The 17,022-nt window shown below is 29.3% G+C and overlaps 1 protein-coding gene across 3 annotated transcripts in view; it reads left to right on the plus strand.

Moving 5' to 3' along the window:
• The window catches only part of LOC100165797 (inositol-trisphosphate 3-kinase B), a 375,342-nt gene that overhangs the window by 96,127 nt on the left and 262,193 nt on the right, over positions 1 to 17,022 (plus strand). For all 3 annotated transcript variants that reach the window (XM_029487408.1, XM_029487406.1, XM_029487407.1), the window contains exon 2: positions 1,877 to 2,610. In XM_029487408.1, coding sequence (XP_029343268.1) covers positions 1,877 to 2,610 — 734 coding nt within the window. The remainder of the gene's footprint in view (positions 1 to 1,876; positions 2,611 to 17,022) is intronic.

Genomic DNA, 17,022 nt, shown 5'->3' on the forward strand with positions numbered 1-17,022 from the left:
TTGATGTTACAGTGGTACAACTTAACTATAATAATTAAATCTATTTTCTGTCTTCGAACAGAACTTACGAACAACTTAGAATTTTTAATCGTAAGCATTTAATATGGGATAAAATGTTCAATTATGGCCCCAAATGTTGAAGATGTTTAAAATAAATTACCTACCTATGATAAATAACTAAACAAAAAAAATATCAATAATAATTTTAAACATAGTTTTGTGTATTTTGACGATTATCGTTTTGGAGGTAAGCATAGAATATAGGTATGTAATATGTTTTTGGACCATGATTATGTATAAGTCTAATTTATGTAGATAACCGTGATCTGGACAAACAAAAACCGTAAAATACAGCTTTTAGTTGATTTTTTTTAATATCAATTTTTTAAGGAATAATGAAGCTGAATGTTTATATTTTAAAGCAATTCTAACCGCATACTAGGGTCATATTATTGATACATTTTTATTTTTTCTATAGGTACGTTATGTTTATTAGTTTGCCATTCAACATGTATTTTATTAATGAAATGCCCGTGAAATAAAATATAATATATTATAAAGTGTGACGAGTGTCAAAAGTAAAATGTTGAGGAGCTTAACTCTTATTAACTAATGTATGGTAAGACTCGTTTCGGGGTGTTTAGATTTGACAAATTATTGGGAGGTTATTTATGGTACCTACTGTGGAAGACTAGGTACGTCACCTAGCACCTTATAATAATTGCGATTTTATTGTTAATGAATTTTGATGGAATTCTTTAATTGTTTACCTGGGGCTCTAAATTCCTAAGTACGCAACTGAGTGTGTCATGTCGGGTTCTAGGTCACTTTGTACGGTCCAACATTAAAAATGCGAAGCGCGGACATTGTGTGCGGTCGGGTAAAAATATACATTTCAAAACGCTTGGCACTTTGTACTAGCACATGAACGTACATGATATAAAGTATATAATATAACATAAACAAGTCTCAAGTCATGACAAATTGTATTGAAAAAGTCATAAAGTTTTATAAAATATCGACTAAATTGAGACCAAAAAAAGAAAAATCGTCAAAGATGGTTTTATCTATATTATAATATATTGACACTGTACTACATTTTCCCCATGATTTATTTAAGTATAAATGCTTATTTATATCGATATGGTAGAAAGGCCCAAGTGCTGTAATGCTCGACTCTATCGAAATTGAAGTTTTAAGTTATAATGGATACGTCATACACGTTTTTTTCAAGTATTGTAACATTCAAATCATTTTTTCAATTTTTGCAACGTAAATATTATGGTCTGCAAATATAATGTAAGCCACAAAGTTAATAATAATAATAATGTATAAACCACGATAATTATTAATGGTTCCAGTCAATTTTATTCATATTTAACCCGCCATCGTTTAAATTAATTTATAATGCCAATCAACGTTTAACCCCCTCGAAAAGACACATTAACACAGTAAATATTTATGTTCCGCTGAATTATTAAAATTATTATAAAATCGTGAAATTATAGTTACACAGAGATAATTGTAGGTGTTTTCTATTAACGAAACATAGTTACACGCATTGGTTGCATCAACCGTGTTTTCAGTAGTTGCATTATCAAAAAGAATAATGTTATGAAAATTAAAAATTGTTGTTTTTCAAAATAATAAAAATCATGCGTGCATTAATTTAATAGTTCAATAATGTCATAATATTATTATTATAATAATACAATTTATACAAATAGTATCCTCGTTTTGCATTTTGAACGACAATGGGCCGTACTAATCAAACGTTCAACGTCGTTTCCGATATTATGTATTTGAATATCTTTTTACGTATCGTTTATTCGTTTGTATTTGTTTTTTTTTAATTTGTTTATTTCGTTTTTTTTAGGTAGCGACGAAGACGATAAGCTTACGACGATCTCGGACGGTGGCGTGGAAGACTTGCGGTCGGGTAATGGCCGGAAGCCGCAGCTACAGCAGGTGGTAATCAGCCGGCTGGAGGTGAGCAAGGCCAAGGTGAAGCGAAAGCGGCGCAAGTCGTGGACGGGGCCAGTGGGCCGTCAGGGCCAGGGCGACGGGATGGGCAGTCCGTGCCGCAAGGGCCACAGCCTAGACCAGGGCTACGAGACGACGCACCACCATCACCAACACCGGGAGTTTGGGAGCAGGCTGCACCACCACCCGGCGCTGTACCGGTCGTTCAGCAGCAATGCGGGTGGTGACGCGGGCAGCGTGTTGGTGTACGACGGTTGCGGCCCGCCGGACGGCGAGACACCGGTAAACGGAACAGGTGGTCGTCAGTTCCGAACCCCGTCCGTGGTGGTCAGCGACCACTCAGAGGACCCGGTGTCCTTTTCGTCCATGTTCACGCTTGACGACCTCGGCGAGTTCGAGTACAGGTCGTCCGCCGATTACGGGTTCAACGACTCTTCGTCCGAATGCAGTGCGAGCACGTGGAGCGCCGCGGGGAGTGTCATCAGCGTGCTGGACGCAGACTATTCGCTGCACACGCCTGAGCGCAAGATATCCGGATGCAGCACGTGCAGCACGTTTAGTGGCGCTGAGGATGACGAAGCTGCAGCGACGGTGGAGGCGTTCGACCAGTCCAAACCGAAACCAAAGGTTAGTGTTATTAAATACCTCATGAAATAAGTACCTGGTAGACCGGTACCTTGTTCGGGATAAGTTTTTCTAAAATGAAATGTTTCATTTGAATAGATAAATTGTTTATAATATTTTTTTACATTTATCTTTATTTTTTATTATAACAGAACAAAAATAAGGATGTTTTATATAAAAAAATTTCATGGGATAGGTTAAATTATATTGTTAAAAATAAATAAGCATTTCCTAGCTTTACAATAAAACGGCTCATTCACTAAATAGGAAAATGCGATTTCTTCAAATAATATTTGTGATCTATGTTGCCAGAAAATTTGTCAGAACTCATTGTAGACCTCATGTAATTTTTGACACATTACAAAAATGCATAGTGTATAGGTGATGTATTTCTGAAATACTTACTAACCACTGTTCTTATCATGTGCACAGACATTATTCTGACCAAAAAATTGTTGATAAAATATAATATATTTCCTGGTAAAGATACGCATTCGAAAGAAAACAATTGTTTAAAGTTGGATTTGAGTGATTTGATGAATCTGTTAAAGTAAATGTTAAAGGTGACGCTTTTTAATATGATTCAAAGATAGAAGGATCTTAACCCCCCGTGTCCTATCCCCTTTACGGTTTACGTATAATAGTCGGCGTATAAGACATAACGCGATGTATTATAATATTATTATTACAATAAAGATTTATTTGACCCTTTGCTCGTGAAATATATTTCTTTAGTCCGGATTATTACACACGATTAACCATTTTTTTTTTTTAAATTTGTTTCATATGGTGGTATAGAAATAACATACCTTGGCTATTAGATATTTAAAACTATATTTATTGTACCAGATATTGTCAGGGTATGATCAAGAATAATAATTTTAAAAAAAACAACATATTATACCGACTTACAAGGATATTTACTAAAAGTTTAACATTGATACAGTATATGATATTATATTATAGTCACCTATTGGTTATGGTTTATAGTTCATACACGAATATTTAGGTACCACCTAAATACAATACTATACTTTCTTGATGGCCTTGAACTAGAACGTGTTACCTACATTTAAATCTTGGGTTTAGCTACTCGTCTAATCTCTGTTTTAGTCCTCACATCGATATGATGGTAAATAGAGCACTTAACGTTCTCAGATTTGTCGTAAGCTAGTTCACTAAACTATTTAAGTCTGTTAGATGCCTCTGTATCTTATATTTACCGTATTTAGTCAAAGAACAGACATGTCTTGAACGTGTCCAAAATAAACGATTAAACTATATTGCTTTCAAAATGAACGTTCACCTCACCATGTACCTCACGATTATTATAAGACAGGCCCTAAATATTTCTACATTTGCTTCTCGTCGCGATAAAGCAGATTTAGATTTCTTATCCTCAGTAGGTATTAAATTATTCACTAGGTGTTCCCGAAAACCTTGCCACCTTACCTTTTAAAGTGTCTTCTCATAGGAAATCCAGCCTAATTCTATGTCCAAGACATAAGACTTCTTATGAGCACAAGCCATACTCTGAGTTGTATGCTCAGAGCTGCAAATAATAATGTCGATCCTTGAACCACACAACCAATTTTACTTAATTATCGTTTTACTATATGTTAAATTATGTATTGTATATTTAGCACTATTTTGTATATTGAATAATAACTTCCTGATGTACATATTAGCAGCCCTGTTGTATTCTAACTACTCACGTGTATGCTTTTTTAGAATATCTGTTGTAATATATACAATTGCCGTTTGACGTTAATAAAACAATAATAATACAAATTATAATAATATATTAATATGTTGTACAAACGTCATAATATAATCGACCGATGCTCTATTATGCGATGGCATTAAAAGCTTCGAGAGGCTCATTCGAGGTAAGATTTTAGTATATTTTTCGTGGCAAGTAGAATTTGAACGCTAATTGTTCGTATACATTGGTCAAAGAATTAAAAATCAACTGCTCGTCGTTAATAATTGTGTGCACTGAATAAATATATAGACATACCTACGAGGATCCAGGAACACCAGCGCCCGCCTGTTCGAAAGCGGAAACTGTCTGCTATTATCGCGGCTCATTTATTATCGTGTCGCTAAGCCCTTTTTGTCTTTCAATATGTATATAGCTAAGTATATTTTAAGCAGCGTGACGATTTATTTGATCAACGCGACGACAACGTCCAAAATGGATCTTTTTAAACGTGGTCGAATGCGAACGAGAGAAATATCTAAAATATATAATATAATTACGTGGTATATAATATTTTATGGACTATGGTCGTTGTATTTATCTATATAACGTTATGTCCAAATCGCAACCCAGCTTAATAGCGTATAAAATGTGTTACTTTCGAACGCTCAAACCATATGATATTCCGGTTGCACGTTCCGGAAACCAATTTTCTGAAATCCGAGATCACGCTTATTGAAAAAAAAAAATAATAAGTTATAAATGTTTATCATTATTATTATATTGACTGAGTGCTTTTAAAACGAATGTCACCATAGAATAATTTAATAATTTAATAAAATAAACTTATTATAATATATGGTTTATAGCATACACTACAAAGTGGACCAATAAACAGAGTTTTAATATCATTATATTTCCATCTCAAAAAAACAAGGTTTTTTAATTTAAATTTTTTAATTAGTGACTTAACTTTAAAAAAACTAACTTTCTATGCTCATTTTTGCAAATACCGAATGTGAATGATTTGTAAAGTGATTTTTGCCTCATTTGGTTGCATAATAATGATGCATATCTTATATTATTTGGTGCCAAAGTGCCTGATCGAATAAAATATGTGACTCATGGTTTCATCGCTCGGTGGATACCTACAAGAGCTGTTATAGATGTCGAAATATATAACAGCATATATTGACAGGCATTAGAAGATATTGGCATTAGTACCGGCCGGAACGAAAAATGCTAAAATCATGGTAATAAGTAGGCACAACAATCGATTTTGAAAATGTTGTTTTTTGGATAAATCACCGAGAAACGTGTCATCCTAGCTGATATTATTATACTAAATATATGACGTGTGTCAGACGTTAGTGATACTGGAAAAATATGTGTGTAAGCGATTCAAGACATTTGGTTGCCGAAATCTTATTGTCATTCGGTTAGTCGATAATTGCTTTGTCTTATTAAACATGTAGTACGTATACGCGTAAAATATATGGTAAACCGACTAAAGTGAGCAAGAAAGAGAACGTAATAATTCTTTGATTTTTTTGAATATTCAATATTTAAGTTATCTAATTGCTGAAATCCTGTTATTATACTATAAAACTAGCTATATAACTCGACTCCTCCAGAGAAAAAATTAACAAACATAAAATATGGCGCTATATCGTTGCATCTTGGTTTTGGCTCACCTCAATTCACTGGCAAATATTCTACATCGGTGTACCTCGCTTTGTGAACTAGTTCCTTAGATATGAGAAATCCAAATGTGAATAATTGGATAAAGCACTTGGTATATTTTCGAACATGGTTCAAATCACCTTCTACATTTTTCTGATATAAATTTTCTAAAAAATAATTTCTGAATCTTTTGTCAAAATCGGATGAGTAGTTTTTGAGTCTATAACTAATCTACTAACATACGGATATTACCATTTTTTGTATACTAAATTAACAAAAAAAAAATTTTATATTATTTTTATTTTATCAAAAAAATAAAATCCCATTGCAACGCATGGTTGGAAATAATCTATACCAATTTTTATTTTTTAAATTTTATTTATATTGTAACCGATCACCAATGGTAGCAAACCTATGCAAACAATATTTCGTGAGCAGACACGAAATTTATGTGTAGCCAACTCAAATTTCTAAATACCATACACGAACATGTTTATGTATAATGTTGAAATATTATTTACATAATAAAAAAATCCACAAGTAAATCAAGTCGGTATCTTTTTGAGATTATCCTGACCATAAAAAAAATTTTAAAAAATACACCTAAATACACTTGGTGTATAGTTTATACCAGTATTATAGGCCTATACTAATTTAGTAATTTTACAGTATTACATATTATTATGTTTTATGTTATATTAGTGTATCTTTCTATTAGTGAAAGAACTTTTAGAATGGTTCAGTAATTACAGAGATTACCCCCTACATACAAACAAATTTTACCTTTTTATAATAATATTGTATAATATAGAAATTAATTTCCTCACAATACTCACATTATGCTAATATGGTCTGTACAGTGATAATATAATATTATACTACAGCTGCGTAATAACGATCCTGAATCTTCTATAGTGTACGATTACACTAGAATCAAACTTAAAACTACGCTCATTAGATACTTTTTCGAAACTCAAAAGACGCCTTTTTATTACAAACAGATTTTTATGTCATTAGGACGTAAAAGCAAATCAGTATGACATGACCACAGCGCAAGAAAGTTTGCTGTAAATCATAGAAATACGATACATTTCGTTCTCGTGGTTATAATAATACTATAGTAAATCCGCTTCATTATAACTATCGTAATTATAGAATTAATATAAAACTATGACGTGTATAGGTAACGAGCCATTAATTTTAAATATTAATCAATACATCTATATAATGATATAGTTACGCAAAGCATAAGCCCAATCATATTATGTATAGTTTAAGAGCTATTCGAAACTGTAATACATTTGAGAATAGTGGCCATATATTTTTTGTGGCGACGTCAGCTCTCTACAAATCTCGATTGTGTTATTTTTGTATAATTAATGCGTATATACATACAATATACTTAGACAGGTAGAAACAAACCGAACTTTTACTGTCGTTAAATTTAAACCAGTTTCGTCAAAATGTTCCTAAGTTGTAATGTTGTTGGACCTCATCGTGGAATGACGAACGAGTAAAACAAAAAGTGACCCTTACCTAGTGAGTTTGTTACTGCCTTACCGGGTAACCATCATAATATAACCCTATACAATATAATATAGACTTTCGAGACAGTCGTTATCACGATGAAGTCAATCATGAGTTAATTAATCATATATTCGGTAATACCTAAAATACATCTCAATGATGTTTTTATGAACAATTTAGTTTTAACTAAACAAAAATAATCACGGTTTTTTTTTTTGTTGAAAATATTGTGCACACCACGTAATAACCACGCGTGTTCGGCGACGAATGTAAATATGAACAAGTGCGGTAAACCGAGTGAAAAAAATTGAAATACCGCGATGGCAAACATACATCATACACACAATATTTTGGTCGCGTTTACATTGCCGATGTACCTATGTCGGCTCCGGTGTAAAAAATTAGGTGTAGGACTTAGATAAGCAGCTTGTTATGGGTTATGTTTGGTCTGAAAGGTCAATGATATAGGTTAGAAGTACGCGAGACAGAAAACGAAGTGTGATAAGCGTTGTGATTTTATCATCTATGGACCGACAAACAATAATACATTAAAAATAATAAATTTGATATTTTATACGAAACAGAACACGCCGCTTGTGTGTTATTAACGATATCGGCCATATTGAATTTTCCGAATTATTTTCACGTTTTCCGATTTATCTCGACCGATAAATAAATGATGTATAGTATTATTAAGGTATCATATTATAATATTATGTTGATTAAATTATGAACATATTGTACTAATATAATATTATAGTAGTATAACTGATGACGTCAGTTTAAAAGTTCGATTGTATATTTTATTTTTTCTATTTCGGTAAAGAATAAAACATTTAAACGTGTAGGTACAACATTCATATTGCCGATTAGCTATACAGTGTGGTGTTTGTGTAGCTTGTTTGTATTGTTTATCTTATTTAGTAAATAATAAGTAATAACCATATAAAGTATATAATTTAAAAATTAGAAGGATAATGACGTATGTGTTGATTATTTTGAGAACAATAATTTTTACCGTATTATTTTATCTGAGTTTGAACACAGAGTTAATCCCTATGCAATATATTTTTATCTAATATTTATTAAAACGGTTAAGTTCAATAAACAAAAATATTAAATTGGAAAGTGAAATTACGAGTACCCTAAATTGGGAAAAAAATTAATATTTTTACGAATATACGATAATATTAATAATATATTATTCGTACCATTGTTCTATAATGAATTATAATTACCTACTCATTAAAACGGTTTAGATTCTGAGGCTCTAAGCAGTTCGAGGATGTATTTTAAAGAATTCATATTTTCTTTTTTTTTTTGGTTTCTTGTAGCACTTTTGCGTTTGCTTAAACTTAAGAGAGTCAAAATTGGGCAATTAATATCAACTGTCTAAATAATTGGAAGCAACTAACAGAACACCGTGGGAAATAAATAACAGTAAATTAATATGTTATTATATATTATAATAATATAATATATATATATAAATGTAATTTTTATGGTAAAAATCAATTCAACCTACCATATTATTAATAGAAAAATAAACTACTATCTAGTTTTAATAAAAAATATACCTACATTACAAAATATCCATTGAAATAAAGACTGATACCTAACGTCTTCGCTCAGAATCGGTTTTTGTATATTAATCCATGTTTTGCTCAATTGCGTGATACACACTAGAATCATACTATACAGTAGAGTGAGTTTTCCGGTGTTTTTCCTTTTAACGTCCACATAATATTATAGTTTTCACTGTTTTGACATTCCTATTGAATTATTTTTAACGCGAAGTTTTCTTGTACGTTTATTGTATTATAGGTATTTTGTACGGTTATTATAAGTATGACTTCGTATTTGACGTTCTATAATAACTTTTAAAGTTGTACAACATTTATATATTTCTAGAAAGAAAATATTCTTTATTTAATAATAATAAATACACGCTTTGAAATTCTCATGAGAATATTTAAAATCACAGTCAGGTCAAAGTTTGTCAAAAACATGGTTTATGAGTAAAGAAATTTTATATAAAACTTTAAATAAATATTTAATTTCACCAAAATACAAACTTAAAAATTGTTTTGAATAATTTATAAAACCTGTCATAGTGTCATTGATTTAAATGTAAACATTTTACTTACACAGAAAAATTCAAACTAATTTCTATAGTTTTTTTTAATAAAATAAAATATATTTATCTTGTAGACATACATTTATATTGAGTTTATGTAGGTACACTTAGGTACTTACTAATAATATTTTAGATTTTAAATGCATGATGACTTTTTAATGTATCTTTTAAAACAGACAATTATTACGTCTGGTTTATAGAACGAGGCATATTTCAACTTTAACCTATATAAAATGTGTATATATATGTGTATATATATGTATATATATATATATATATTGACACTACTACAAAAACTATATTGAGAAGTAATTCTTTGCTGCCAAATTAGTTTTAAATTGATGGTGTAAGACTGTCCGTTTGGACACCATTCGAGTTTCATATGAACCTTTGTACAATTTATATAGGTGGTTCTATAGTATGGTCAATTAAATGTTGGATTTAATATTATTCTGGTAAAACTGCTTCAAATGAAATTAAATTCCCTGACACCCGTGTGAAAATAAACAATTTGTGAAACCTTTTTCGGACATTTAAAACCAATTTAATTTGGAATTGGTTATCAAAATGTGTATGTTAGTGTTGCAAACGTGCCTTTCAGACACGATAAAGACACCATAAAAAAAAACCCCCCGAAACAATTAGTGACCGTATTTTTGATATTTTTTAATTTTGGTAAGAACGACTTAATTTGAGGAACCTTTCGTATTAAATTGTCAATTTATTTACCCACTCTTCGTTAATAATTATCCGATGTTATTTTTCCGTTATTTTTATGATTGTTGCATTTTGTTTGCCAGTTTTAATTGAAAAATAATTTGTCAAGTAAAATTGAATAGACATGGGCTTATAGTTAGCCTTCTTCAAAAATTAAAAACAATTCTATATTAAGTGCAATATAATACATAACACACATATATATTTTTGAAGACGTCGCATTGCACGTGCCTCGGCACAACTGCAGCAGTGTACATGCGATCTATATATCATTATTATAGTTAATTAATCGACGGCCACGGATGACACCGATCGTCGACGATTTATTATTTTACCGGGGAGGGGGGTAGAGATGGTTATATACACAGTCTGTAGTTATAACGAAGTCGGCGTTGAAGAATATTACGGCGTCAATTGTGTTTAATTGAAACAATACAAGAACGTAAATACGAATTCGAATGACGTAATAGATTGCTATTGAAAGTGTTTTGTGTGTATGACGACAGTAGTGATAATTTCAAGCAATGAGATTCACAATTAAGACCGTTTTTCTTAATTGACCGGTTTTTTATTATCAGAGTTATTTGACTCGTGACGTTAATATAAACACTCCAATAAACGCCAAATATATAACGATAATATGGTTATTATTGTTTTTTTAGTAGGTACAATTATTTACCGTTTATACGAACCTCAATTTTTTTAAAGTAAAAATAATAGTCACAACGAATTTAACATAATTCAATGTGTAATTAATATTATTATATTATAATATAATACTGAATCTAGTTTGAGGACTGCTAATAGACTTTGTGGATGATGTTGCGTTTTGTTATAGCTTATAACTCAAGTGAACGCAACACCCAATCGTGTCACAAATATTCAACATACCAAATTTGTGTTCAGCAGAACCAATTTCGTATGGCTATAGCTTCAATATTAGAATGAGTTGACCACACAGATAATGCTCTTACATTTAAGTTCGATAATAGGTTAATTTACTCAAATATTCAAGGAACAACCCACAATTGATTGTACATATTTTGTGAGATGGAGATAACACGATAATATGTGAATGTGGTGCTTTATCGTAGTCGTGATAGACATTAAAATTATAAGACATCTCTTTTTTGCACATCTCAACATTGATGAATTGCAAATTTTTTAAACACCGCACCATAATAAATCGTTAGAATACTCACATGACATGTCAATTACTCTTTAAAATTTTAATAAAATAAAAAGCTGGGAGTATTTTATAATTTAACCGTTGGCACGAATGGGAAATAGAGCTGTTTAATATTTTGGGTTTAATTATTAAAATTATAACATAATATTTAACTTTAATTTTTTGATAAACTTCCGAAATTTTGGTATTCTGTATAGTCTTATATAGTTATATAATAATTCAGTACCTAATTATATTTTCAAAACAACTTTGTTGATTTAAAGAATCCATTTGAAGATTTTATATCATGCTTTGGTATCACACCGTACTCAATTAAATGTAGCTAAAATCTACAATTCTACGAAATGTAATATTATTACACATAAATTTAAGATTTCTTTTGTCCTATTTCTCATGTTTACTATACTTTCTTCTCAGTGGTTGCAACTAAAAAAAAAAACCGGAAATAAACCTTGTAATAAATATTTTTTTTAATCTAAAAGAAACTATCCACTGTTTTAAATGCATGAGTACTCAGATAATATTATATACTATATTGCATGCGTATATGAAAATTATTTTGCTTACTGTTTAAGTTATGTTACTTTAAGTACATATCTATTACGAACTGTCAAATAAATCTTCACTATTTGATTTTTTTTTGCATTTTGTTTACGACTTACTAATGTATATTTATTTTTATTGCCTTTCTGTATATTAGGTATGAATTATGTCAAAATAAATTAACTGTAACAAACGTTATAGTTATTAGACTAAATTTAACAACACAAACTAACATTAAGTTTTCAGATTGCCATTAAACTTAATAATATACTTTTCAATTATTTTTATCGGTTATAACTTATAACTTATGACTTATAAGGAAAGTTCTTGTATATATTTTTATTTTGCAATTGTTAATGTGTATTTCCGTTAACTTTTTTTTGTTTTTTTGGAAACGTCCCATAAAAATAACAAAATATTTACCATCCTCATTCCGTTTTTAAATTCTGTGCGAACCACTAAGACCTTTAAGTCATAAAGGTAATATGCCAAATATAATCTTTATTTATGTACATATCAATTGTTCGGGGTTATTAAGATTAAACATTTGCAATATTTATGAAATCATGATTTATTACCGTTGGTAATCATAATATTTTATTAAGATTACATCATGATGGAAGTTAAATTCGTACACATTTAGAACAGCAATGTCTAATTTCATAAACTAAATAACGGTATTATTTTGATGGACATATTATATCAATTCTTAGAACACCTAATACTGTTACTCGTATAATATAGATTTTTGTATATTATCAATGAATAGAAAATTCAGTATTATATTCGCCTAGTATAGTAGCGTATCTGTCAGTAGGTGACGAGTGTATATTAGCGTCAAAGATAGTAGGTCACTGTTATCTGTTTTTTTAATATTAATTTGAAAAACAACTGAGCGAGACAATATTTCAACCTATAAGAGGATCATTTGATGAGAAATCATTATTTTACGCGTGAATATCAAATTTCATCAAAATGTAAACTTCTGCATACGCTCATAAAAAATATATGCGGAATAACGGTCAATTTTATTTTAAATTATATATTTCTAAGGATATTTTATAATTCTTCAAACACAAATCATGTAGGTATATATGTATACTATTATATAATAATATTATTATATAATTTCATTTAATATTACTAGATGTTATTCTAATAAGTCACTACCGACGTACCGCAGAACGGTCCGAATCGATTCATGAAATAAGCAGCTAACAATTTATTATTCTAAATATTTTGAAAATGTATTTGTATTTGTGAGATTTTTAGGATTCTGTAAGAATAACCCACGTGCACCATGTATTTCAAAAGTTCATGCCTATTAGCTTGGAAATTGAATACATTTTAAACAGCAATATTATAATTTACAAATATTTGTGATTTTCATGAATTTTGTGAAGTTCTAACTTCTAACTTAAATGCTTTTTAATAAAAATGTTGCCAATGTATTTTTTATATTTTTGAATTTCCAAAAAAAAAATTTATGCGGGGTCTTATATTACATTTTGAAAATTTTGAGCTGGACATAATAGTTTTTAAAAACACATAAGAAATAGGTTTTTCAAATAGGTCCCTACTATAAAATAGATTCAAGCTAGTCTAAATATTTTGAAATTTTATCTGTAGAAATTATCTACAGAAAATGATTAGGTATTTAAGTTAATAACAAACTGATTTTTAATATTTTTTGAATAATCACAATACCTTCTGTTGGATGATAATTCGTCATTATAAATTTGAATATTCAATGGCGTCGAAATTTAAACATAACAATGTATGTCACTAGATAGAACATTTTTTTTTAAATTAATTAATTTTTTTTTAAGTCGGTTTCAAGCCCTGCTTAATGCTTATGAAAAAAAAATATGACTAAATTCTATTTTTTACAATATTTGTTCATTTTTGTTAGAATATGTTTAAAGAAACCTTGTATAAATGTTCAAGTTTTTTTACTCATATTCAAAAAATGTTATTCATAAATCGAAAATAAACTAAAAAATATAGATAATTTAAAATACCTAAAAACACCACAAAAAGATATTAATTAAATTATTTTATGTCTAGTAAACGCGTGCAATATACATGGACAAAAAAGAAACACCTACCATTGTAAAATTTAATAATTAGGCATATAGTATCTACATACATTTATTGCTACGCTCACAATCTAAAATGAAGGCACCTACTACTGGCCCGGTTTTAAACATATTATTCGTTCTTCATAATATGTATTGTGAAATGTATATGCACGTCAAATTCATATGTTTTGAATAATATACGATGATAATGAATGGAAAAAATTAAGTCCACTACAGAGTTTATTATTACAATATTATATCTTATGACTACTATCCATTATATTATTATATTAGAACCGTAATAATCATAGCTTACAAAAGTAGTCTATTAAAATTAATAATTAACTTAGTAAATTATCAATTAAAATCGATTTTGGTTTTTGGTTAACTCTAAAAATAATGACCGTAAATACATGAACATTTCACTGAATGTTTATATTAGCATTTGCTAAACGCCATACAAATTTCAAAATATTTTGACCTATTTTGAGTTGTTTACAGACATTTTAAGTTTCCGATTTTTTTAGGTTTTTTTTCTATAGATATTAGATATCAATAAAATTTTATTCATTGGGTCAAAAAGCTTGAACATTTAACACAAAGCTTTATAAAATATTTAAATTTTTTAGCTACTTATTGAATATTTAAAATAAGGTTCCACGTAAATAGGATATATAATATATTTACTTTATTCACAATAATATCATCAAATATACTTAGTAATATCATAGACTGTCTGACCGTCTTCGCTCAGTATCATTTTTCTCATACAATGATATTATATTATTGAATTCGAATTTAACAGCATCCATTACAGTGACCCACTTGTAACCTACTGTACAGCAGAGTGACACCCACTTGCCCGCCTTTTTTTTTATATTTGAAATTTAAAATAAATTTTTTTAAATCTCTGATTAGATTTAAGTATCTTGTTCAAATAATCGATTCTAATAAAAAAATGATATGTCCTATCAAAAATAATAATTGTAAAAGTAGGTATAGGCATCTAAGTATTAAAAATCTATTTTAATGCGTACATAAGACATGAATAAGGGACTTATGTTCTGCTGGAACGTTAGTGAATCTGATATGCAGTACCTATATATTATAACGGAATTATGCCGGGAATTCGGGAACTGTATATAATGACAAACATGTTTTTAAAGCTAACAGTTACGAAATATGATATGATATAGTTGTTTAATTCAAAACAGCCGTGCTTGTGAATGAAATTGTTTTAATACCTACACATTATTGTGTGGCGGGCTCAAGATTTGTAGAAAACGCAATCGTTTTTATTCGCGTATTAGCCGTAGAACAAAGCCGAGCTGTTACTTGAAATCCATTTGTCAATGATAAGTCTCCACTTAACATATTAATAAGGAGCTTATTAAAAAATATCCAGAAGTGTCGATACCATTAAAGTTGATATCTATTCGATTTTTCCCTATAAATATACTTAATGTTTAAACAAAAAATTAATTGATATTAATTGAACTAGTTCATTAGTATAAGTATGTTCATGTTCATGACGTTCGACCAAATCTCGTTTAAATAAACAACAAATAATAAAACAAGTTATTCATTATAATGTGTTTATATAGTAGTATAATACATAATAATATGCACCTTTGTAGTAGGTAAATACATAGGTATATATTAAGAGAAACTATATTAAAAAAAAATCTTTATAAAGATAAATTATACTTTTGATTAAGTACAGTTAGTTTAAGACTTATAGTTACAAATTGTACACTATTATTTATCTTAACGCAAAATAGTAAATTAAAGATGTAGTAACATAAGGTTAGTCCAGTTTTATATATTAGAAATTAATTATTGATGTGGTTATATAGGTGTATTATACGGTAGGTACGGTAGTATTGTATTAAGTTTTAAATCGCTAAGTCTGTATAAGAATAACACTTCGTGATATTTAGTTACATAGTTATTTTTCATGTTCTCATTATTTGCATTATTGCATTTATACAATTTATTATTTAAACCAACCTAATGACCATGATTATAATATAGTGTTATCCGATCAGTCTGTGACGTTCACACATACGCACATATACCTATATACCTAGTATATATGTTTGCAATATGCATGCACCTTGCCAATACATTACACTATTATGGTTATTTATTTTTTATTTTTTTTAACAACATAAACATTGCTATCACAATTATATATGTATTTTTTCAACGTATTTAAACGTTTAATGATAGTTTAATAATAATATATAACATTTCTCTTATATAGACATTGCATTCAATTTTCCAATTATATTTTAGTATAATTTATCCAATTATTTATATGTAGGTATGAACGTTTAATGGCTCAGTTCTATAACGTCTTAAATATTTTTGTTTTCGTCTTAATAGTTAATGTATTTAAATGGTATTTGATATTCATTATCGCATTACGGACTTGTTCAACTTTGTGCCCCAGGTTAGTTTGAATATGTATGAATGTTTGTTTTAGCCTTTAGGAAAACACGAAAGTTTAAAATCGGGTAATCGAGATGTTTTGAGCGTATTTAAAAAGTAGTAAAGTAATATTTTTTAGTACAGACATCAGTCTGTTTGTATTTACATTTAAGTCTTACATTTTAATTGAAAACATAAACTTCTAATGTAAGTAAATAAATGGACATAATGAGGAACTTTTCGTATTCAAAATATTAGTCCTAAGATTAAAAAGCATTCAAAAGATGTCGCTCTGCTGTACAGTAGATTACAAGTGGGTCATTGTATAATGGTTGTATTAGATTTGAATTCAATGATATAATATCATCGTATAAGAAAAATGATTCTGAGTGGAGACGGTTTG

This window comes from Acyrthosiphon pisum, chromosome A1 (genome assembly GCF_005508785.2).
Source record: "Acyrthosiphon pisum isolate AL4f chromosome A1, pea_aphid_22Mar2018_4r6ur, whole genome shotgun sequence".
NCBI lineage: Eukaryota > Metazoa > Arthropoda > Insecta > Hemiptera > Aphididae > Acyrthosiphon > Acyrthosiphon pisum.